The sequence below is a fragment of the Salmo trutta genome, chromosome 15 (genome assembly GCF_901001165.1).
Source record: "Salmo trutta chromosome 15, fSalTru1.1, whole genome shotgun sequence".
Lineage (NCBI taxonomy): Eukaryota > Metazoa > Chordata > Actinopteri > Salmoniformes > Salmonidae > Salmo > Salmo trutta.
The window spans coordinates 23048872-23072557 of NC_042971.1; the positions used below are offsets into that span (position 1 = coordinate 23048872).

The following is a 23686-nucleotide window of genomic DNA, read 5'->3' on the forward strand; positions in this document are numbered from 1 at the left end:
CACAAGTGTTAAATCAATGTAGAGTTATCTTGATTGCATGACCAAGAAAGATGTCAACATCTGTATTTGTTCATGGAGATTAGGTTTATTGGACCACGGTTTCAATGATAACTTTTACTGATACATTTTAACAACCCATGTGATGCCTCATCTGTCAGACAAGCCCGACTACCGTGAATGCTGATCCCAGGACATTACTGGCTGAATAGGAGAAAAGTGAGAAAAAATGGCAGAAGGAAGAAAAGGAAATGGGTCTGTGTTCTGGGTACCAGATTACTCTAAAGTCGGGCCATAACAGCACCCAACAGCAGGGGGGAGACGGGCTTGTCAAACAAGAAGTGGTTATTGATCAGCTGGTCCTGCTTGGCATCTGTGGTGCCCTTCAGGGGGTAGTGCTTTCCCTTGAACACACCGTCCAGGGTGTTTAGAGCTGGAGAAAGCCATTCAATATTATGTTCTACCCTCCTCACACTCTTAACAGCTAGAAGCTGTTCACTAAGAATTCTGGACCTGTATCCACAAAGCGTCTCAGAGTGGGAGTGCTGATATAGGTTCAGGTCCCCACCTATCCATAATCATATTATTTCTGGAGGAAAAAATGTAGCTGAGATCAGCACTTTGTTAATACGAGCCTTATCTATATTTCCAATAAACTCCCTTTTGTTCACCTTACTACCTAGCTTCAAGGCGGTGACCCGATCCTGTAGGTTCATGCTATACCCTGCCTTACACAGGAAGCGGCGCAGGTCCTAATCCAGGCACTTGTCATCTCCCGTCTGGACTACTGCAACTCCCTGTTGGCGGGGCTCCCTGCCTGTGCCATTAAACCCCTACAACTAATCCAGAACGCCGCAGCCAGTCTGGTGTTCAACCTTCCGAAGTTCTCTCACGACACCCCGTTCCTCCGCACACTCCACTGGCTTCCAGTTGAAGCTCGCATCTGCTACAAGACAATGGTGCTTGCCTACGGAGCTTTGAGGGGAACGGCACCTCCGTACCTTCAGGCTCTGATCAGGCCCTACACCCAAACAAGGGCACTGCGTTCATCCACCTCTGGCCTGCTGGCCCCCCTACCTCTGCGGAAGCACAGTTCCCACTCAGCCCAGTCAAAACTGTTCGCTGCTCTGGCACCCCAATGGTGGAACAAGCTCCCTCACGACGCCAGGACAGCGGAGTCAATCACCACCTTCCGTAGACACTTGAAACCCCACCTCTTTAAGGAATACCTGGGATAGGATATAGTAATCCTTCTAACCCCCCCTCCAAAAAAATATATAGATGTACTATTGTAAAGTGGTTGTTCCACTGGATATCTTAAGGTGAATGCATCAATTTGTAAGTCGCTCTGGATAAGAGTGTCTGCTAAATGACGTAAATGTAAATGTAATGCACAATCCTGTGATTGCATATGTAGCTATTGGTAGATGGGAGGCTCACCCTTGACGGACAGTCTCTCCATTGCTCTGCGCTCACCATGGCTGTTGTGGAGGGGCAGGGCATATCCCTTGATGCTGCGGCTGGTACGCACATGGCTGGACAGGACGTAGTTTGGGTCCAGGTCATCACCTCCCTACACAGAAACAAGGTCACAACTGAGTTTTAGACCTGAACATTTGAAGTGGCTCAAACAAGTTTGTGATTCCCAACCTCCTATGTCCTGAAGAGATTATTCACAATTTTTCTACACTACTTTTGCTCAGCAGTACTCCTCCTATAGTGAATGAAACCCATAAAACATGTCAGAGGAACGTCTCTACCTTCAGGTTCTTGAAGTTCAGGTCAGTCGTCTGCTGTCTGTGGGCTTGTATCCATTATGACGGTCTGAGATGATGGGGTCCAACCGATCCTTGAAGACCTCGTAGGACTCCTCATCACCAGCCACGCAGCCAACGGTCATGATGAAGGGGTGACCTGAGGACAGAGAGAGGAGAAGAGGGTAAGAAGGCAGCACAGCTACGGAGTAGGCTTACTGACTTTAATATACCACTCTGGTGTAAAAATATGCAAGACTTCAAGAAAGTGTGTGATATGTAAAATGCAAGTTACACAAGATTCCCCAACTGGTGGGCCATCAGCCGAATTTGGCCCGATTGTGATTTTATTTGGCCCCCCATGTTTTCTGAGCAAAAATCTCTCTCTCTCTCTCTCTCTCTCTCTCTCTCTCTCTCTCTCTCTCTCTCTCTCTCTCTCTCTCTCTTATTTATTTATATATATATATATATATATATATATATATACTGCTCAAAAAAATAAAGGGAACACTTAAACAACACAATGTAACTCCAAGTCAATCACACTTCTGTGAAATCAAACTGTCCACTTAGGAAGCAACACTGATTGACAATAAATTTCACATGCTGTTGTGCAAATGGAATAGACAACAGGTGGAAATTATAGGCAATTAGCAAGACACCCCCAATAAAGGAGTGGTTCTGCAGGTGGTGACCACAGACCACTTCTCAGTTCCTATGCTTCCTGGCTGATGTTTTGGTCACTTTTGAATGCTGGCGGTGCTTTCACTCTAGTGGTAGCATGAGACGGAGTCTACAACCCACACAAGTGGCTCAGGTAGTGCAGCTCATCCAGGATGGCACATCAATGCGAGCTGTGGCAAGAAGGTTTGCTGTGTCCTCATGCTCCTGATGAGGTGGCGGATGGTCTCCTGAGGGATCTCCTCCCAGACCTGGACTAAAGCATCCGCCAACTCCTAGACAGTCTGTGGTGCAACGTGGCATTGGTGTATGGAGCGAGACATGATGTCCCAGATGTGCTCAATTGGATTCAGGTCTGGGGAACGGGCGGGCCAGTCCATAGCATCAATGCCTTCCTCTTGCAGGAACAGCTGACACACTCCAGCCACATGAGGTCTAGCATTGTCTTGCATTAGGAGGAACCCAGGGCCAACCGCACCAGCATATGGTCTCACAAGGGGTCTGAGGATCTCATCTCGGTACCTAATGGCAGTCAGGCTACCTCTGGCGAGCACATGGAGGGCTGTGCAGCCCCCCAAAGAAATGCCACCCCACACCATGACTGACCCACCGCAAAACCTGTCATGCTGGAGGATGTTGCAGGCAGCAGAACGTTCTCCACGGCGTCTCCAGACTCTGTCACGTCTGTCACATGTGCTCAGTGTGAACCTGCTTTCATCTGTGAAGAGCACAGGGCGCCAGTGGCGAATTTGCCAATCTTGGTGTTCTCTGGCAAATGCCAAACGTCCTGCACGGTGTTGGGCTGAAAGCACAACCCCCACCTGTGGACGTCGGGCCCTCATACCACCCTCATTAAGTCTGTTTCTGACCGTTTGAGCAGACACATGCACATTTGTGGCCTGCTGGAGGTCATTTTGCAGGGCTCTTGCAGTGCTCCTCCTGCTCCTCCTTGCACAAAGGCGGAGGTAGCAGTCCTGCTGCTGGATTGTTGCCCTCCTACGGCCTCCTCCACGTCTCCTGATGTACTGGCCTGTCTCCTGGTAGCGCCTCCATACTCTGGACACTACGCTGACAGACACAGCAAACCTTCTTGCCACAGCTCGCATTGATGTGCCATCCTGGATGAGCTGCACTACCTGAGCCACTTGTGTGGGTTGTAGACTCCATCTCATGCTACCACTAGAGTGAAAGCACTGCCAGCATTCAAAAGTGACCAAAACATCAGCCAGGAAGCATAAGAACTGAGAAGTGGTCTGTGGTCACCACCTGCCGAACCACTCCTTTATTGGGGGTGTCTTGCTAATTGCCTATAATTTCCACCTGTTGTCTATTCCATTTGGACAACAGCATGTGAAATTTACTGTCAATCGGTGTTGCTTCCTAAGTGGACAGTTTGATTTCACAGAAGTGTGATTGACCTGGAGTTACATTGTGTTATTTAAGTGTTCCCTTTATTTTTTTGAGCAGTGTATATTATGGTATTGGTATCTCTTAAGCGATGGTATTATCATTGATTGATGCCTAAGTTTTAGCTCAGCAGGCTACAATGGTTGTGCAGACTATTGTAGGGATATCTGCTCAGTTCTACTTTTGAAAGTTGGGTGTTTGAGGTTGTTATTGTCTATCCTCAGGGGGTGTATGGGAAATGTGTGGCACTCACCAGGGTTGTCAACTCCGGTCTGGATGACATCATCCAGGGTGAAGCCGGAGGGTGTCTGCTTGTCCCTCAGCTTGGCGTACATGTCCTTGGTCAGCACCTTGGCCATGTGGTTGTTGTGCTTGGTGAGGTCAGGGTACTCCTCCTCAACTTTAAAGTTGAGTTTGAAGTTGTTGTGGGTGTCACCGAAAGGCATGCTTGCGTTACTAACACTGTAGGGGAAAAAATAACAGAACCACTTTGATCTTTAGATCTTTATTGTCCATAATTTGCACAGAAAAACAGCATAGTATAGACACATTAGGAACCCCTGAATGACTTTGAAACCACCAAATATAATAGTAACCTACCAAGAATGTTCCCAGACACTGACAGTTGAGAAGATTCAATAGAACAACTGCAAAGACTAAACGGTATCCTAGTAACAAACGTCAGTCAATATCCATGTGCACTGTGTCAAGTTTCTGTTCGGAATAGTTAAGGGGGAGCACTTATGCATTGGATATTTTTAACACCCTCACCCCCAACCTCATAACCTCTTCAACATTCCATCCACCATATTTAATCCTCTCTTCAGCTCCCTTACCACTATCTCACACTCAAGCCCTCTCTTGAACACCCCTACCCTTTATTCCCTTTGTCCACTTACACACACTGAACAAAAATATAAACACAACATGTAAAGTGTTGGTCCCATGTTTCATAAGCTGAAATAAAAGATACCAGAAATGTTCCGTTCGCACAGAAACCTTATTTCTCTTAAATTGTGTGCACAAATTAGTCTACATCCCTGTTAGTTAGCATTTCTCCTTTGCCAAGATAATCAATCCACCTGAGAGGTGTGACATATAAAGAAGCTGATTAAACAGCATGATCATTACACAGCTGCGTCTTCTGCTGGGGACAATAAAAGGCCACTCTAAAATGTGCAATTTTGTCACACAACACAATGCCACAGATGTCTCAAATTTGGAGGGAGAATGCAATTGGCATGCTGACTGCAGGAATGTCCACCAGAGCTGTTGCCAGACAATTGAATGTTAATTTCTCTACCATAAGCCACCTCCTACATCGATTTACAGAATTTGGCAGTATGTCAAACAGGCCTCACAAACGCAGACCACGTGTAACTACGCCAGCCAAGGACAACCACGGACCTCCACATCGGGCTTCTTCACCTGTGGGATTATCTGAAACCAGCCACCTGGAAAGCTGATGAAACTGTGGGTTTGCACAACCAAAGAATTTCTGCACAAACTGTCATAAACAATGTCCTCTCCAGGGTCTTGACCTGACTGCAGTCCGGCGTCATAACAAACTTCAATGGGGAAACGCTCACCTTCACTGGCACGCTGGAGAGGTGTACTCTTCTCAGATGAATCTTTGATTCAACTGTACCAGGCAGATGGCAGACAGTGTGTATGGCGTTGAGTGTGCGAGCGGCTTGCTGATGTCAACGTTATGAATAGAGTGCCCCATGGTGGCGGTGGGGTTATGGTATAGGCAGGCATAAGCTACGGACAATGAACACAATTGCATTTTATCGATGGAAATTTCAATGCACAGAGATACCATGACGAGATCCTGAGGCCCATTGTCGTGCCATCCATCCACCGCCATCACTTCATGTTTCAGCATGATAATGCATGACCCAATGTCGCAAGGATCTTTACACGATTCCGTGAAGCTGAAAATGTCCCAGTTCTTCGATTGCCTGCATACTTACCAGACATTGAGCAACCCATTGAGCATATTTGGGATGCTCTGTATCTACGTGTACGACAGCATGTTCCATTTCCCGCCAATATCCAGCAACTTCGCACAGCCACTGAAGAGGAGTGGGACAACATTCCACAGTCCACAATCAACAGCCTGATGTGTCGTGCTGCATGATGCAAATGATGGTCACACTAGATACTGACCCACACCCCTTCCTTTTTTTAAGGTATCTGTGACCAACAGATGTATTCCCAGACATGTGAAATCCATAGATTAGGGACTTATACATTTATTTCAATTGACAGATTTTTTTATATGAACTGTAACGTGGTAAAATCTTTGAAATTGTTGCATGTTGTGTTTATATTTTTGTTCAGTATACTTATTCACCACATACACTCACAATGCAAAGAGAACAAACACAGTCCCCCTTCACTTCACATTATACAGGTAACTGCCAACATAAAGGAAAACTTAAGTAAATGAGGCATACAAAGTATATTGAAAGCAAGTGCTTCCACACAGGTGTGGAATTAACATCCCATCATGCTTAGTACAAAAAAATTAAATAGCATGAAATGAAATGTATGCATTCACTACTATAAGTCGCTCTGGATAAGAGCGTCTGCTAAATGACTAAAATGTAAAAATGTAAAATGTCTTAGGGTCTTGTATAAAATGCTGAGCAGGCCCAGTTGCCAATTATTTTGGCTACAATGGCTAGAAGAATAGGTCTCAGTGACTTTGAAATAGGTGTGATTGTTGGCACGTCTGGCAGGAGTTTCAGTGACGAAGACTGCTCAACTTGCTGATGTTTCACGATAAGCCATGGCCGTCTGAGTCACCAGATCTCAACCCAATTGAACACTTCTGGGAGATTCTAGAGCGGGTCCTGAGATAGCATTTTCCACCACCCTTAACAAAATACCAAATTATGAAACTTCTTGTGGAAGAATGGTGTCACATCCCTCCAATAGAGTTCGAGACCCTTGTATAATCTATGCCAATGTGCATTGAAGCTGTTCTGGCAGCTTGTGGTGGCCCCACATCCAATTAAGACATGTTGATGTTTCCTTTATTTTGGCAGTTACCTGTAGCTCCCTACCTTACAGTGTGATCACCCTATCAGCATTTTCATTGTCAAATGTGTCAAGAGAATCTGACACATAGCCTATAAGATATTTTCAAACCAATTGTTCCAGAATGACAGTGGTGTAAAGTACTTAAGTAAAAATACTTTAAATTACTACGGGTATCTGTACTTCACTATGTATATTTTTGACTACTTTTACTCCACTACATTCCCCCCCAAAATAATGTACTTTATACTCCATGCATTTTCCCTGACACCCAAAAGTAGTCGTTACATTTTGAATGCTTAACAGAACATGAAATTGGTCCAAGTTACACATAAAGAGAACATCCCTGTTCATCGCTACTGCCTCTGATCAGGCAGACTCACTAAATACAAATTATTAATTCGTAAATTATGTCTGAGTGTTAGAATGTGCCCTTGACTATCCATAAATAAATAAAAAACAAGAACATTATGCCGGTTGGATTGCCTAATAGAAGTAATTTGTAAAAAGTTTATTTTTGCAATTACATTTACTTTTCATATTTAAAAACTTAGGGATAGCCCCCTTTTTTCAATTTTCGCCTAAAATGACATGCCCAACTCTAACTGCCAGTAGCTCAGGCCCTGAAGCAAGGATATGCATATTCTTGGTACCATTTGAAAGGAAACACTATGAAGTTTGTGGAAATGTGAATTGAATGTAGGAGAATATAACACAATAGATCTGGTAAAAGAAAATATAAAGAAAATAACAACCGTTTCTTTTCTACCACCATCTTTGAAATGCAACAGAAAGGTCCCACGTCTAGCCATCACTTTGGTTGTAATTCCGATGGTGTCCACAAGATGGCAGCAGTGTATGTGCAGACACATAACTTGAAGTATGAGCAAACTACATGACATTTAGTGTGAAGTCACCCAGGTACATTTGGGCAAATTGTGAAGGAGACATTTACCTTCACATTATATTTTTCTGCAAGAATATCATCAAATCTGTATACTTGGACTTTGATTTAGCTTTTCCAGTATTAGTAGCCATATTATAAGTTCAACATTTGCAAAACACCCAGTTTTCATAACTTCATAACTCTCCATATTCTTATAATTTTTGTCCAAAAGGAAAAGGCTTGCTGTCGCATAAGTTTATATGCTACATTTTGCAACAGATACGAGGTTTCCTGATACTCCCATAAAACCCAGCTCATTGGCTATCTAGATAGCTTTGTTTGACCCCGATTGGTACTTATTTAACAAAGTTACAGTTGATCAAGTGAAGACTGCCCATGTCATCGGCGTGCCATGAAGGCGTCGCTCTCTGACCAATTTTGGTGTCCTATAGGATATACTACACCCCTAATGATATAGTGAAGTCTGGTTACGTTCTAGGATCTCTGAGGAATAAATATGAACGTGAATTGACTGGTTGAAACAATGTTTAGGGTTAGATTTTCACAGATTCCTTTCTTTGCAAATTGAACGAGTGTAAATACAAAATCGATTGTGCATGCTATATGGACATTTTTAGGATATGAAAAATGATTTTATCTAACAAAACGACACTTCATGTTATCTCTGGGACCCATTGAATGATAAATCAGAGCAAGATTTCAGAATGTAAGTACACATTTCACCTTCAGAGGGGAATTTATCAAACCTATCGTGGTGAAAAAAGTATTTTGTTGTTAGGAGCTCTCCTCAAACAATAACATGGCATTTTTTTGCAGTAATATCTACTGTAAATTGGACAGTGCAGTTATATAAACAATAATTGAAGCTTTCAGCCGATAGAAGACACCTATATGTACCGACATTTGTTGTTTCTCTAAAATCTGCAATCGTGACACAAGGCGCTGCATGATTTACAACTGTCCCATTGACGGGACGCCTATAACTAATTAAGAACACTGCCATTCAAAAGTTTGGGGTCACTTAGAAATGTCATTGTTTTTGAAAGAAAAGCACATTTTTGTCCATTAAAATTACATCAAATTGATCAGAAATACAGTGTAGACATTGTTCATGTTATAAATGACAATTGTAGCTGGAAATGGCTAATTTTTTTAAGGAATATCTACATAGTCGTACAGTGGCCCATTATCTGCAGCCATCACTCCTGTGTTCCAATGGCACGTTGTGTTAGCTAATCCAAGTTTATCATTTTAAAAGGCTAATTGATCATTAGGAAACCCTTTTGCAATTATGTTAGCACAGCTGAAAACTTGTTCTGATTAAAGAAGCAATAAAACTGGCCTTCTTTAGACTCGTTGAGTATCTGGAGCGTCAGTGTTTGTGGGTTCGATTACAGGCTCAAAATGGCCAGAAACAAAGACCTTTCTTCTGAAACTCGTCAGTCTATTCTTGTTCTGAGAAATGAAGGCTATTCCATGCGAGAAATTGCCAAGAAACTGAAGATCTCGTACAACGCTGTATACTACTCCCTACACAGAACAGCGCAAACTGGCCCTAACCAGAATAGAAAGCGGTGCGGGAGTCCCCGGTGCACAACTGAGCAAGAGGACAAGTACATTAGAGTGTCTAGTTTGAGAAAGAGACGCCTCACAAGTCCTCAACTGGCAGCTTCATTAAATAGTACCCACAAAACACCAGTCTCAACGTCAACAGTGAAGAGGCAACTGCGGGACAAATGAGGAGTTGGGATTTTACCTGAAGACCAGACAAGAATGAAGTAACAGTCCTTGGGATCAGATCCTGTTCATCAGAGCCACAACAGGGACCACCAAACTCTGAAGGTCTTTGCCTCAGTATATATACCAGGCAGACACGCAGCCAAATTCTGGCCATTTTAGTTTCTGCACCATTAGCAGTCCAGTTTGGTATGCTCTGCCCCAAGACAGGATCCCTGATAGGAGAACAATACTAGTCCTACAGAACACAGACATATAATGAATCTTGTCTTTCCTCCCCCTCAAACCTCACCCCTCCCCTAGTGTCACCCCTCCTCCTCAACCCTTACCCCTTCTCTAGTTATGTTTCAACCTGTGGTTACATTGGGAATTTAGAGGCGGGGGAGCCCTTTTTTTGGACTGTAGGCTTCACTGTGGGAACCACACATGCAGAGATCATCCGTTCACCTACTCTGCGTCTCACAAAGACATGGCGGTTGGAACCAAAAATCTCAAATTTGGACACATCAGACCAAATTCTTTGGTTACTACATGATTCCATATGTTATTTTATAGTTTTGATGTCTTCACTATTATTCTACAATGTAGAAAATAGTAAAAATAAAGAAAAACCTTGAATGAGTAAGTGTGTCCAAACTTTTGACTGGTACTGTATGTCCCCAGAATTACCATGTAGTCCAAAAAGTTGACTCAAGTTTGCCAAAAAGCACCTGGAAGCAACTGGATGATTATCAAGACTCTTGGAAGAATGTTCTATGGACAGATGATTCACAAGTATACCTTCTTGGATGACATGGGTCCCATTGTGCCTGGCGAAAACCAAACTGCATTCCACAAAAAGAACCTCATACCAATGGTCAAGCATGGTGGTGGTAGTGTGATGGTTTGGGGATGCTTTGCTGCCTCAGGACCTGGACGACTTGCAGAAACCATGAATTCTGCTCTGTATCAGAGAATTCTACAGGAGAATGTCAGACCATCTGTTTGTGAGCTGAAGCTAAAGCGCAGCTTTGTCAGGCTGCAAGACAATGATCCAAAACACACGGTCAAGACTACATGAAAATGGCTAAAAAGCAACACATTTTAAGTTTTGGAATGGCCTAGTCAAAGTCCAGACCTAATCCCAATTGAGATGTTGTGGCAGGACTTGAAACAAACAGTTCATGCTTGAAAACCTACAAATGTCATTGAGTTGAAGCAGTTCTGCATGGAAGAGTGGGCCAAAACTCCTCAACAGCGACATGAGAGACTGATCAACAACTACAGGAACTGTTTGGTTGGAGTCATTGCAGCTAAAGGTGGCACAACCAGTTATTGAGTGTAAGGGGGCAATTACTCTTTCACACAGGGGAATTGGGTGTTGCGTAACTTTGTTAATTAAATAAATAAAATAAGTATCCATTTTTTGTAAACTCAGGTTCCCTTTATCTAATATTAGGTTTTGGTTGAAGATCTGATAGCATTCAGTATCAAAAAATATGCAAAAATAGAGAAAATCAGAAAGGGGCAAATACTTTTTCACTGTATGTAATTTTAATAGCGTAATGCAAACCAAAGTTTTCATAAATGCAACCTAATGTAGGAACATTCTGTTAACTTCCCCAAATAATAATAATAATAATAATAATAATGAATGGTATTTACACGGAACAAAAAGATAAACGCAACATGCAACAATTTCTAAGATTTTACTCATTTACAGTTAATATAAGGAAATCAGTCAATTTAAATAAATTCATTAGGCCCTAATCTATAGATTTCACATTATTGGGAATACATACGTATACGCATCAGTTGGTTACAGATACCTTTAAAAAAAAAGTAGGGGCATGGATCAGAAAACCAGTCAGTATCTGGTGTGACCATTTGCCTCAAGCAGCGTGACACATCTCCTTCGTATAGAGTTGATCAGGCTGTTAATTGTGACCTGTGTGGAATGTTGTCCCACTCCTCTTCAATGGCTGTGTAAAGTTGCTGGATATTGGCAGGAACTGGAACACGCTGTCGTACACGTCGATCCAGAGCATCCCAATCATGCTCAATGGGTGAAATGTCTGGTGTTTATTTAGGCCATGGAAGAACTGGGACATTTTCAGCTTCCAGGAATTGTGTAAAGATCCTTGCGATATGGGGCCATGCATTATCATGCTGAAACATGAGGTGATGGTGGAGGATGAATGACACGACAATGGGCCTCAGGATCCTGCCTATACCATAACCCCACTGACACAACGTTGACTTCAGAAAACCACTCACCCCACACCATACATGCTGTCTGCCATCTGCCCGGTACAGTTGAAACCGGGATTCTTCAGTGAAGAGCTCACTTCTCCAGTGTGCCAGTGGCCATCGAAAGTGAGCACTTGCCAACTGAAGTCGGTTACGACACCGAACTGCAGTCAGGTCAAGACTGTTTAAGAGGATTACGAGCACGCAGATGAGCGTCCCTGAGACGTTTTCTGACAGTTTGTGCAGAAATTCTTCAGTTGTGCAAATTCAGCTGTCCGGGTGGCTGGTCTCAGATGATCCCACATGTGAAGCCGTGTGTGGAGGTCCTTGGCTGGTGAGGTTACACATGGGTGGCGGTTGTGAGGCCGTTTGGACGTACTGCCAAATTCTCTAAAATGACATTGGAGGCAACTTATGGTAGAGAAATTAACATTAAATTCTCTGGCAACAGCTCTGGTGGATATTCCATGGCAATTGCATGCTCCCTCAACTTGAGACATCTGTGGCATTGTGTTGTGTAACAAAACTACACATTTTAGAGTGGCCTTTAATTTTCCCCAGCACAAGGTCCACCTGTGTAATGATCATGCTGTTTAATCAGCTTCTTGATATGCCACACCTGTCAGGTGGATGGATTATCTTGGCAAAGGGCAAATGCTCACTAATAGGAATGTAAACAAATGTGTCACGTTCTGACCAGTATAAGGGTTATTTTGTTAGTGTAGGCTGGTCAGGACGTAGCAGAGGGTATTTGGTTTATGTGGTTCGGGGTGTGTGTATTATGTAGAGGGTAGTTGATTTATGTATTCCGGGGTTTTTTGGTCACTGCTCTGTTAGTCTATTTCTATGTTCTTTGTAGTTAGTCTGTTTCTATGTTTAGTTAATTGGGGTGTGGACTCTCAATTGAAGGCAGGTGTTGTCTAGTTGCCTTTGATTGAGAGTCCTATATATTAGGGTGTGTTTGTAAATTGTGGGAGGTTGTCTCTTGAATTGCTGTCTTTAGCCTTCAAGTCTGTATTCGTCGTCCATCGTTTTGTTTGTGTAAGTGTTTTCATTAAAGTTAATTATGAGCACTCAACCCGCTGCGCCTTGGTCCATGCCTGACGACCGTCGTTACAAAATGTGTGCCTATGGAACATTTCTGGGATATTTGATTTCAGCTCATGAAACATGGGACCAACATTTTACATGTTGCATTTATATTTTTGTTCAGTATATTTAGCCCTTTTCACTGTTTCAAAGTCGCTGTTAAGAACCCAAAGTCGCTTTAACTACTGATGTTCTCATAAACACGCTTCCAATACTTCTGCTTAATGCCCTGACATGCTGTGTGACCTTTCATGAATTTGCAGGAAAGTTGTCAAACACATTTTTTTTTTAATGTTTATACATTCTTGGAACTTTAAAACTACCTCTCTAATGTTCATGGAAATAAATGTTCCAGGGAAATGTAAAAATATGAATGGCTACCCATTGTTTCCGGTTTATGTTAAGTGATGAATATTTAACATCACTTGTTTTTTGCTGTTGCTCTTACTGTTGATAATTACTCATGTTCATGCTTTATTGTTGGACAGTTAGGCTTGTTAATAGCAAATTTGCCTACTATCCAGCAAATACACAATTTTGTTTCAAATTTGTGGGCCTCAACCTGAATTGCTACTTTGTAACAACACTTTGAAAACCCTGCCAGTCCCTGTGTGTTAAAAGGTAGTCACTATTAGAGTTAAGACATTTCTCTGAGGGATTACACATTTTATGTTACACCAGAGTAGAGGAAATCCAACAAAAACCAGTGTTGGCCAATGTTAACTTAATTTGCAACTATTTATAGAATATCTGTGAAATTGAAAGTGTAGAATTAACTCTACTGTGGGACCATATACACTTTTTAATTGTTAAATTGAACAATATTAGACTTGTTTTAACATTTAGAGTGACTTATCACAAGTGCATGACCAAGAAAGACCAAGCTATGTTGACATCTGTTTTGGTTCATGGGGCCAGGTTTATTGAATCACAATTTAAATGATAACTTTTTAGAACCAAAGTTCAAATTAAGGTGATGCCACATCAGTCAGGCAAGCCGACTAGTGGAGACTGATCCCAGGATGTTACTGACTGAACAGGAGAGAAGTGGAAAAAAACGTCTGAAGGAAGAAAAGGGGGGGAAGGAGAAAAATAAAGGCTGAAGAAAAAGATGTGAGCAGCAGTCAAGAGTCTCTAGAGCGACCATCAGTTCCCTCTGCGCGTCAGTTGGTTGGCTCGATTTCACATGACTTGACAATAGAAAAACAAAAGATGAATAGCGACGTCAACAACTCTTTACTTCTGGGCGGGGATCATGCCGTCGATGGCCTCTCCCTTCTCCAGCTTCTTCTCCATCTCCACCATGAGCTTGACACCGTCGACCACCATCTGGACCTGATCCACCTCGGAGGAGCCCAGACGGTCAGCGTTGGAGATGTCGAACACTCCACCCACGGAGGCGGTGTCCACGCCACCTGGAGAGAGCAAGGAAAATGGGGAGAGAGGCGAGTGTAAGTGTTTGTCTCAGACAATCTCTGCATCACTACTGATACTATAAATTATCCAGATGTCAACAAAATACAGACTCAATGAATAGATGTCTTAACAGCTGTGGGACATGGCTATTTCATAATAGCTTTCGCTCATGCCAATCTGTTCCTTTTTACATGTTTTGTTGTAAAAGGGAAGACAGTTGTGATCTGTGACGAATTAGAGTTGAATATATCAGCAGCTGTTCTGGATGTGTTTTTTGTTGTGTGTGTGTGTACCTGTGCCACGCTTCTGCAGACGCAGCCTGCCTAGGATCTCCTCAAACTTGGCATGTGTGCTCAGCTTAGGCAGCTTGACGTGCACGCCACCGCGCAGGCCGGTTCCCAGGTTGGATGGGCAAGTCAGCACATAGCCGAGATGCTCATTCCACATGAAGCCATGGTTGTGCTTCTTGAAAGTCTCCTCAATCTGTCAGGTACGAGAAACAACCCTATATCAACATTGTTGTCTTTGTCTCTCTGCGGTTTCATGTATTTCCATTGTTTTAGGGGTTTGTGCCATATCAAAATGGTTTGAGTACAAGAACGTACCCTTTTCAGACCAACGCAGAAGCGTCTGAAGACCTCCTTCATGTTGCCACCCTTCTCCATGGAGATGACACGCAGGTGATCCTCCTCGTTCACCCAGACCAAGAAGCTTTTGGCATCGTTGTGCCTTCAGAAAGGAGGGACGGGGTTTCACATGACGCATCAACACGATACTTTGTGGAATGATCTGCACAATACACCTTCTGGTTCCACAAACAGTATTGTTTTGGTATGGGCCTGTGCTCCGGTTACTCACCAGATTCCTCTTGCATCAGGCCAGTCACGGGCCATACCAGCGCCCAGCAGCAGAGGGGAGACGGGCTTATCAAACAAGAAGTGGTCAGCGATCAGCTGCTCCTGCTCGGCATCGGTCATCTTATTCAGGGGGTAGTACTTTCCCTTGAACTCACCGTCCAGGGTGTCCAGGGCTGGAGAGACAGAAAACCCCTCAGTTTCCCCTCACTCTTAACATGGTATCTCCCTGCATGAAGTTATTTGACACTGTGCACAAGTCATTGCAACTAAGGATTCACTTTTGATCGCCATTAAGAATTTAGATCTCAATTTCCAATAAATCCCCTTTTTGTTAGCTTTACTGCCTAGCTTCATGAACAATCCTGTGGATGCATATGTAGCTATTGATAGCTGGGTGGCTCACCCTCGACAGACAGTCTCTCCACTGCTCTGCGCTCGCCACGGCTGTTGTGGGGGGGCAGGGTGTATCCCTTGATGCTGCGCCCGGTACGCACACGGCTGGACAGGACATAGTTGGGGTCCAGGTCATCACCTCCCTACACAGAAACAAGGTCACAACTGAGTTTTAGACCTGAACATTTCAACAAGTCTAATTCCCAACCTCCTATGTGCTGCAGAGATTATTTGCCATCTTTCCATTCTACACCTAATCGAGAATGAATCCAAGAAAACATGTCCAAAAATATATACAAAGTCCTACCTTCAGGTTCTCGAAGTTCAGGTCAGTCTTGTGCTTGTCTGTGGGCTTGTATCCACTATGACGGTCTGAGATGATGGGGTCCAACAGATCCTTGAAGACCTCGTAGGACTCCTCATCACCAGCCACGCAGCCAACAGTCATGATGAAGGGGTGACCTGAAGACAGAGAGAGAAGTGGCTGTAAGAAGCCAGCAGGTCTACAGAGTACAAACATTAATATACCACTCTGTGGTGTATGCTGCATATTGAATACATGTGAAATATATGCTGCATATTGAATAAGGTAACCTGCAAATCTAGTATAATATATGGTTGTGGTATTATTATGTCTTGGCTGTAAATCGCATGTATTATTTTTCTAGCTTTTAATTGCAATAGTATTACGATCGATTGATTCTTAGAGCGCTAATTTAGTTGTGCAGACTGGTAGAGTTTTGATACCTGCTCAGCTCTACCTTTGACAGGGGTGTATTGTGTGTTAGTGACTATCCTCAGGGGGTGTATGGGAAATGTGTGGCACTCACCAGGGTTGTCAACTCCGGTCTGGATGACATCATCCAGGGTGAATCCGGAGGGTGTCTGCTTGTCCCTCAGCTTGGCGTACATGTCCTTGGTCAGCACCTTGGCCATGTGGTTGTTGTGCTTGGTGAGGTCAGGGTACTCCTCCTCAACTTTAAAGTTGAGTTTGAAGTTGTTGTGGGTGTTACCGAAAGGCATGATTGTGTTTAACACTGCAGGGGAGAAAGAAAATAGGAAATCTTTAATGTCTATTTGCACAGAAAACCCACAAAGTCTAATATTAACCTATCTGAAATGAAGTTCCCTGACACTGACAGTGGAGTAGAGTCTATAAGGAGTGCTCTGTCTCAGGCCCAGCGAAACATACTTTAAAAGACGTTTAACGTAAAAGATGGCCAACGTTTAAAAGATTACTGGGGATACAGTAAAATGGCTGCAAAAACTCTTATTGTGTATACCCCATATCCTAGTTACAAACGTCAGTCAATGTCCCAGTCCACTGGGTCATGATTCTGTTCAGAATAGATATGAGGGAGAAGCACGTTTGTTGGATATATTTAACACCCTCACCCCCAACCTCTAACATTCCACCTCTATCCTATATTACCCTTCTCCTTATGTATGGAACATATTTCCACACCGTCCGCTCACGCAAAGAGCCCCCCCCTCACAATATAGCCCCTTACCCTACAGTGCGATCACTCAACACGTTGGGTCCTATCCATCAGAGAGACCAACTGGCTGTCATGCCATTACCCTTTCCAGCCCCTCTTGTTTTTTTATAGTTCTTACCACAAGGATCAATTGATTTTAAAGACCAACTCATTCATTGAATTGTATTCGTAAGTCGCTCTGGATAAGAGCGTCTGCTAAATGACTTAAATGTAATGTAAATGTATTCACTATACTTGATAGGTCATTTACCAATTCAGAAATTGTATTTCTTTCTTAATTTTTTTACTTTTACTCCCCAATTTTGTGATATCTAATTGGTAGTTACAGTCTTGTCACATCGCTGCAACTCCCATACGGACTCAGGAAAGGCGAAGGTCGAGAGCCATGCATCCCCCGAAACACGACCCTGCCAAGCCGCACTGCTCGCTTAACCCAGAAGTCAGCCACACCAATGCGTCAGCGGAAACACCATACAACTGGCAACCGAAGACAGTTTGCAGGCGCCCGGCAACCCAAGACAGTTTGCAGGCGCCCGACACTCCACAAAGAGTCGCTAGAGCGCGATGGGACAAAGACATCCCTGCCGGCCAAACCCTTCCCAAACCTGGACGACGCTGGGACAATTGTGCGCAGCCTTATGGGTCTCCCGGTCACAGCCGCTGTGACAGCCTCGGATCGAACCTGGGTCGGTAGTGACACCTCAAGCACTGCGTTGCAGTGCATTAGACTGCTGCGCCACTCGGGAGGTCACCATATATTGTATTTAATTGATGTTCCTAAAAAGCATTTGGTTAGAATGGAATTTACCGCAATCTTTCTTGAAATATATATATTTTTTTTTATTCACATCTTGATGTAACTATTGACACAGTTGTTGCATCACATGCCCATGTCCAAAGGCAAGGAAAAGGATGTGACTGTTACAGTAACTGTCCGAAAGCAATTACTAGACATTCAAGCTATTTTTTATACACCTGTTCCACAGATGTTTAGACTCCTCATACTGTATCCGATTGTGAGACACTTACTTATCTCAGTATCCACACTGGAGAACCAAACCTTATTAAAAAAAAACTTTGCAACAGTTCACAACTTAATTTCTTCAAAACGAATCGGTCTTTGTCAAACGAGCCAAGAGAATCAGACTCCTACTAAAATATGCTGTCAAATATTCTACTGATCTGAAACCTTTCCAGAATGCCCCATATGTACATTTATATTATTGCTTTTGCATCATTAAGTCTATTAATTTTTTAAGATTGATGACAATTAAAAGACAAAAGAAAAGTAGCTACATGTGCAGGAGAAGTAAAGCACCTCCCCCTTTCAAAAAGGGACAAGCCAAAATAACTAGATTTAGCTAACTCTAAAATGACATGTTGTAAACCTATTCTCCCCCAAAAAATGTTTCTCAGAAGCCTTTCCAAGTCCAACTAATCCAAACCGCCAACCTGGCCTCATCCCAAAGCTTTAGCTATTTATACAAGGCGCAACATTGAGTTTTTACCTGCAGACCAGACAAGAAAAAAAGTAACAGTCCTTGGGATCAGATCCTGTTCACCAGAGCCAAAATATAGAGGTCACCCAACTCTGAAGGTCCTTGCCCTCTGCTTATATACTGGTTAGACACGCAGCCGTTGGCTGCCCATTTTACTGCATGCCGGTCTCTCATTGGCCCAAGCCAGTCTCTGATACACAGTTTACTTTACGGAAGGACTGGATTTACATCTCAGTCATCCAAGACGAGGCTGCAGCTGCACACTCACCCTCACACCGAACCCTTTCCACCCCTCCCCCCTGCCATAGTGCCTGTGGAGGGGGATCTGGTGTTTTTTGGATTCCATCCGAGATTTTTGCAGTCGACTCCCGACTCCTGCTAGCAGAGTAATTGGAATTGACTCTTTTGACTCCAACTCCAAAACTAAAATAATCAAGGCTAATCAATACGTCAGCTTAGCTGCTTGTTTTACATTAATTTAAAACACAATAAAAGGACAGCTGATAGCTGCTCTTTAATCCAGGAACATGCTATTGTATCACAGATATATGTATCTAACATCATCCTAGAAGAATTGATTCTTTAATAAAATGGGAGTAGACTCGTGGAGTCAATAGTCAAGGAGATGAGGAATCGCTTCTTTTGGAGTAAACGTTCCAAGGGGACATTAGGATGGTAGAAGGGTTATTTGAATGGGGTGGACAGGGAGTAGGAAGTTACATGCTCCAAAAAAAGCTGAGCAACGCTTTTGCCAGCCATGCCATGAATAGCAGGGATCCTTCCTTGTCAGGAGTAACCTAAGGGTTTAAAAAAGCTGGTATAGGTTAAGTGCGAGTGTCATGTTCACTATCTTCAAACTCCCGATCATAAATAAACCAAGGCGCAGCATGCATGGAATTCCACATCTTTTAATGAAGAAGAAACTCACCAAACAACAAAACAGGAGAAAAACAAAACGTGATATTCTGGGCTGCTCACAGGCAGCTACACAAAAACAAGATCCCACAATCACAGGTGGGAAAGGGGCTGCCTAAGTATGATTCCCAATCAGAGACAACGATAGACAGCGGCCTCTGACTAGGAACCATACTCGGCCAAAAACAAAGAAATAAACAACATAGAATGCCCACCCCACATCACACCCTGACCTAACCAAATAGAGAAATAAAACGGCTCTCTCAGATCAGGGCGTGACAGCGAGTGTTATTTCACGAAAGCTTTACGGACAATTCCTATGACCTCATGGCTTGGTTTTTGCTCTGACATACACTGTCATCTGTGGGAGCTTATATACACAGGTGTGTGCCTTTCCAAATCATGTCCAATCAATTGAATTTACCACAGGTGGACTCCAATCAAGTTGTAGAAACATCTCAAGGATGATCAATGGAAACACAATGCAACGGAGCTCAATTTCGAGTCTCATAGTAAAGGGTTCAAATACTTATGTAAATAAGCTATTTCTGTTTTTTATTTAATATTAAATTGCAAAAAATTCAAAAAAACTGTTTTCACTTTGTGTGTAGATTTGTATAAAACATTTTTTATTTAATACATTTTAGAATAAGGCTGTAACGTAACAAAATGTGGAAAAGGTCAAGCAGTCTGAATACTTTTCGGATGCACTGTATGCATTGTAGGCAGGCCCACATTATTTTAACCATGCGGGTCCCGCTTTGGAGGTGCATAAAACCCTCCATAGTCTGCACTGTTTTAATATCATATGCCCACAGAGAGAAATGATGGTGCCTATAAGCGTGACATAGCCTATTTAAACAAGTTTTGTTTAGAATTCTTATTTTTCTTTTAGGGCCTGATCAATAATGAATTTAATCTAGCTCATTGACAACATTTTGCATGTTCATGCTCAGTCATAATGCAATTTACAGTAGGGAATCAGGTGCAGTCAGTGAGATTAATATGAACGAACATGGCGCAAATGTCTAAACATGAAAACAGGAAATGACTACCAAATGGGTGATACAACGGAGTGCTAGATAAAGGGTGAGTAATTAATGAGTGATGAAGTCCAGGTGTGCTTCATGATTTGGTGCAGGTGTGCATAATGATGGTTGCCAGGTGTGCATAATGATAGTTGCCAGAACCGGTGGTTAGTAGACCGGCGACAGTGTGAATGCTATTGAAGCCATGCAATTACTTAGAACAACATGGACTGCAAATGGGTTCAAGTTCACCTATTTAGTACAGACGGGATAGGTCTACATTTATTTTTCTTTTTTAATTTCCCCTTTATTTAACCAGGTAGGCTAGTTGAGAACAAGTTCTCATTTACAACTGCAACCTGGCCAAGATAAAGCAAAGCAGTTCGACACATACAACAACACAGAGTTACACATGGAATAAACAAACATACAGTAGAAAAAGTCTATATACAGTGTGTGCAAATGAGGTAAGATAAGGGAGGTAAGGCAATAAATAGGCCATGGTGGCGAAGTAATTACAATATAGCTATTAAACACTGGAGTGATATATGTGCAAAATATGAATGTGCAAGTAGAGATACTGGGGTGCAAAGGAGGAAGATAAATAAATAAATACAGTATGGGGATGAGGTAGTTGGATGGGCTATTTACAGATGGGCTATGTACAGGTGCAGTGATCTGTGAGCTGCTCTGACAGCTGTTGCTTAAAGTTAGTGAGGGAGATATGAGCCTCCAGCTTCAGTGATTTTTGCAGTTCGTTCCAGTCATTGGCAGCAGAGAACTGGAAGGAAAGGCGGCCAAAGGAGGTGTTGGCTTTGGGGGTGACCAGTGAAATATACCTGCTGGAGCGCGTGCTGCGGGTGGGTGCTGCTATGGTGACCAGTGAGCTGAGATAAGGTGGGGCTTTACCTAGCAAAGACTTATAGATGACCTGGAGCCAATGGGTTTGGCGACGAATATGAAGCGAGGGCCAGCCAAAGAGAGCATACAGGTCGCAGTGGTGGGTAGTATATGGGGCTTTGGTGACAAAACAAATGGCACTGTGATAGACAACATTCAATTTGCTGAGTAGAGTGTTGGAGGCTATTTTGTAAATGACATCGCCGAAGTCAAGGATCGGTAGGTTGGTGAGTTTTACAAGGGTATGTTTGGCAGCATGCTTTGTTACGAATAGGAAGCCGAGTCTAGATTTAATTTTGGATTGGAGATGCTAAATGTGAGTCTGGATGGAGAGTTTACAGTCTAACCGGACACCTAGGTATTTGTAGTTATCCACATATTCTAAGTCAGAACCGTCCAGAGTAGTGATGCTAGACGGGCGGGCGGGTGCGGGCAGCGATCGGTTGAAGAGCATGCATTTAGTTTTACTTGCATTTAAGAGCAGTTGGAGGCCATGGAAGGAGAGTTGTATGGCATTGAAGCTTGTCTGGAGGTTAGTTAACACAGTGTCCAAAGAAGGGCCAGAAGTATATAGAATGGTGTCGTCTGCTTAGAGGTGGATCAGAGAATCACCAGCAGCAAGAGTGACATCATTGATGTGTACCGAGAAGAGAGTCGGACCGGGAATTGAACCCTGTGGCACCCCCATAGAGACTGCCAGAGATCCGGACAACAGGCCCTCCGATTTGACACTATCAGAGAAGTAGTTGGTGAACCCATTATCTCCACGGTGCCCTTGCCTACATGTTGTTATTTCGTAGCCATTTAGCAAAATATAACGGACTAACATTGGAGTTGGAGTTGATTCCAAGGCAATACATAAAGTAACCGTAAATACACCACCTGAAGCAACCACATATTTCGCATTGAGCACATTCTGAATAGGCCAGTGAGGGGCCAAGCCTCGACACACTCACAGCCCTTTCATGCCAATGCCAGCAAGTGTGCCGATAATTGTGATAGTGAATAATAGGAACAATATTTCTGACACACCTCTGAACCGCCTGCGCTTAGATTTACCATTGCGTTACATTTGTTAAAATAAAGCCCTAGATACTGTATGTATAGGGGTAAGGCATCAGAGTATATGATAATCAGAGTAGTAGCAGCCTATATGATGATTGTATGTGAGTGTGTGTGCATGAGTGAAGAGTCAGTATGAATGTGTGTGCATGTTATGTGTGTGTGAGCAAATTAAGTGTATGTGTGTGAGTGTGCATCTGTTGGTGTGTCAGTGGGAATGTGTAGAGTTCTGTGAGTGTTTATAGAGTCAGTCCAAAAATAAAATGAAAGGGTCAATGCATGTAGTCCATGTAGCCATTTTGTTAGCTATTTAGCAGTCTTATGGCTTGGGAATAGAAGCTGTACAGGAGCCTGTTGGTGTCAGACCTGTTGCTCTGGTACCACATGCCGTGCAGAAGCAGAGAGAACAGTCTATGGCTTAGTTGGCCGGAGTCTTTAACAATTTTCCGGCCCTTCCTTTCACACTGCCTGACATAGAGGTCTGGATGACATGGATCTCGGCCCCAGTGATGTACTGGGCTGTCCGCACCACCCTCTATAGCGCCATGTGACCAAGGGCGGTATAGTTGACATACCAAGCAGTGATGCAGCCAGCCAAGATGCTCTCACCCAGTCCTCTGGGTCGGCGGGGGCCCTCATGCACAGCTCAGTGTTGTTTTTGTTGAAGTGTGCATAAATCATTGCGTTCTAGAGTTTTCTAGTCAGAACAATTCTTCAACCAATTTAGCTAGATGAACTAGCTAACGTGGCTAATAATAAAGTTGCTAATCTTTGTTTCAAAGGTGAAAGGTCAGTGATTAAACGTAACAACTTGTTAACTCTGGTATTAAAATGGCCGACAGCACCATTGGCAGCATCACTGTCATCCTCCTGTCGGAATGTGGTCTATTTGCAGCAGGGTTACAGGGCCTGGGCAAAGGAAGAGGAGACCAACACTGAGGCAGAGAAAGTCCAATGAGGGTGAAGTGCCTTGGGGAGACAGGCATCCCAACCCTGCCAGTCTGTGGTGTGATCTGGCCAATTGGCAATGGCAACAGCCTGCAGCCCAACCTGCATACACTATGTCTACCCTCACCCCAGTCCCAACCTCAACCACTGAACCCCGACCCACTGTGAGCGGACCTGGAGGGGTGGAGTGTGGGCTGGTCATGGTGCCCTTGCCTTGAATCAAAACCCTGTCTCTTGTTACACAGCTGTCTCCTGCATTTTCACCTTCAACAGGGGGCTGACCAAATTAGTCTCTTTCCCAGCTCCTGCCACCAACCAAA

The 23686-nt window shown here is 43.4% G+C and overlaps 1 protein-coding gene and 1 pseudogene across 1 annotated transcript; both read right to left on the reverse strand.

Moving 5' to 3' along the window:
* Positions 1–278: 278 nt before the first annotated feature.
* Positions 279–4287, reverse strand: LOC115149638 (creatine kinase M-type-like; annotated as a pseudogene).
* A 9451-nt stretch (positions 4288–13738) lies between these two features.
* On the reverse strand, positions 13739–18660 carry LOC115148649 (creatine kinase M-type). Its single transcript, XM_029690728.1, has 8 exons — positions 18523–18660; positions 16346–16552; positions 15823–15977; positions 15526–15658; positions 15124–15295; positions 14871–14994; positions 14559–14748; positions 13739–14264 (listed from the first exon to the last, which is right to left on the reverse strand). The coding sequence occupies exons 2-8, from the start codon at positions 16536–16538 to the stop codon at positions 14086–14088; spliced, it is 1146 nt and encodes a 381-aa protein (XP_029546588.1). The 5' UTR covers positions 16539–16552; positions 18523–18660; the 3' UTR covers positions 13739–14085.
* Between the last annotated feature and the right edge of the window lie 5026 nt (positions 18661–23686).

Bases quoted from the DNA above. Each gene is read 5' to 3' on its own strand.
- LOC115148649 (XM_029690728.1), bottom strand. From the start codon at position 16,538: ATGCCTTTCGGTAACACCCACAACAACTTCAAACTCAACTTTAAAGTT. The intron at 15,296-15,525 runs GTGAGCCACCCA...CTGTCTCTCCAG, and splicing joins GGAGAGACTGTCTGTCGAGG to CCCTGGACACCCTGGACGGT. The intron at 14,265-14,558 runs GTACACACACAC...TGCTCTCTCCAG, and splicing joins TCTGCAGAAGCGTGGCACAG to GTGGCGTGGACACCGCCTCC.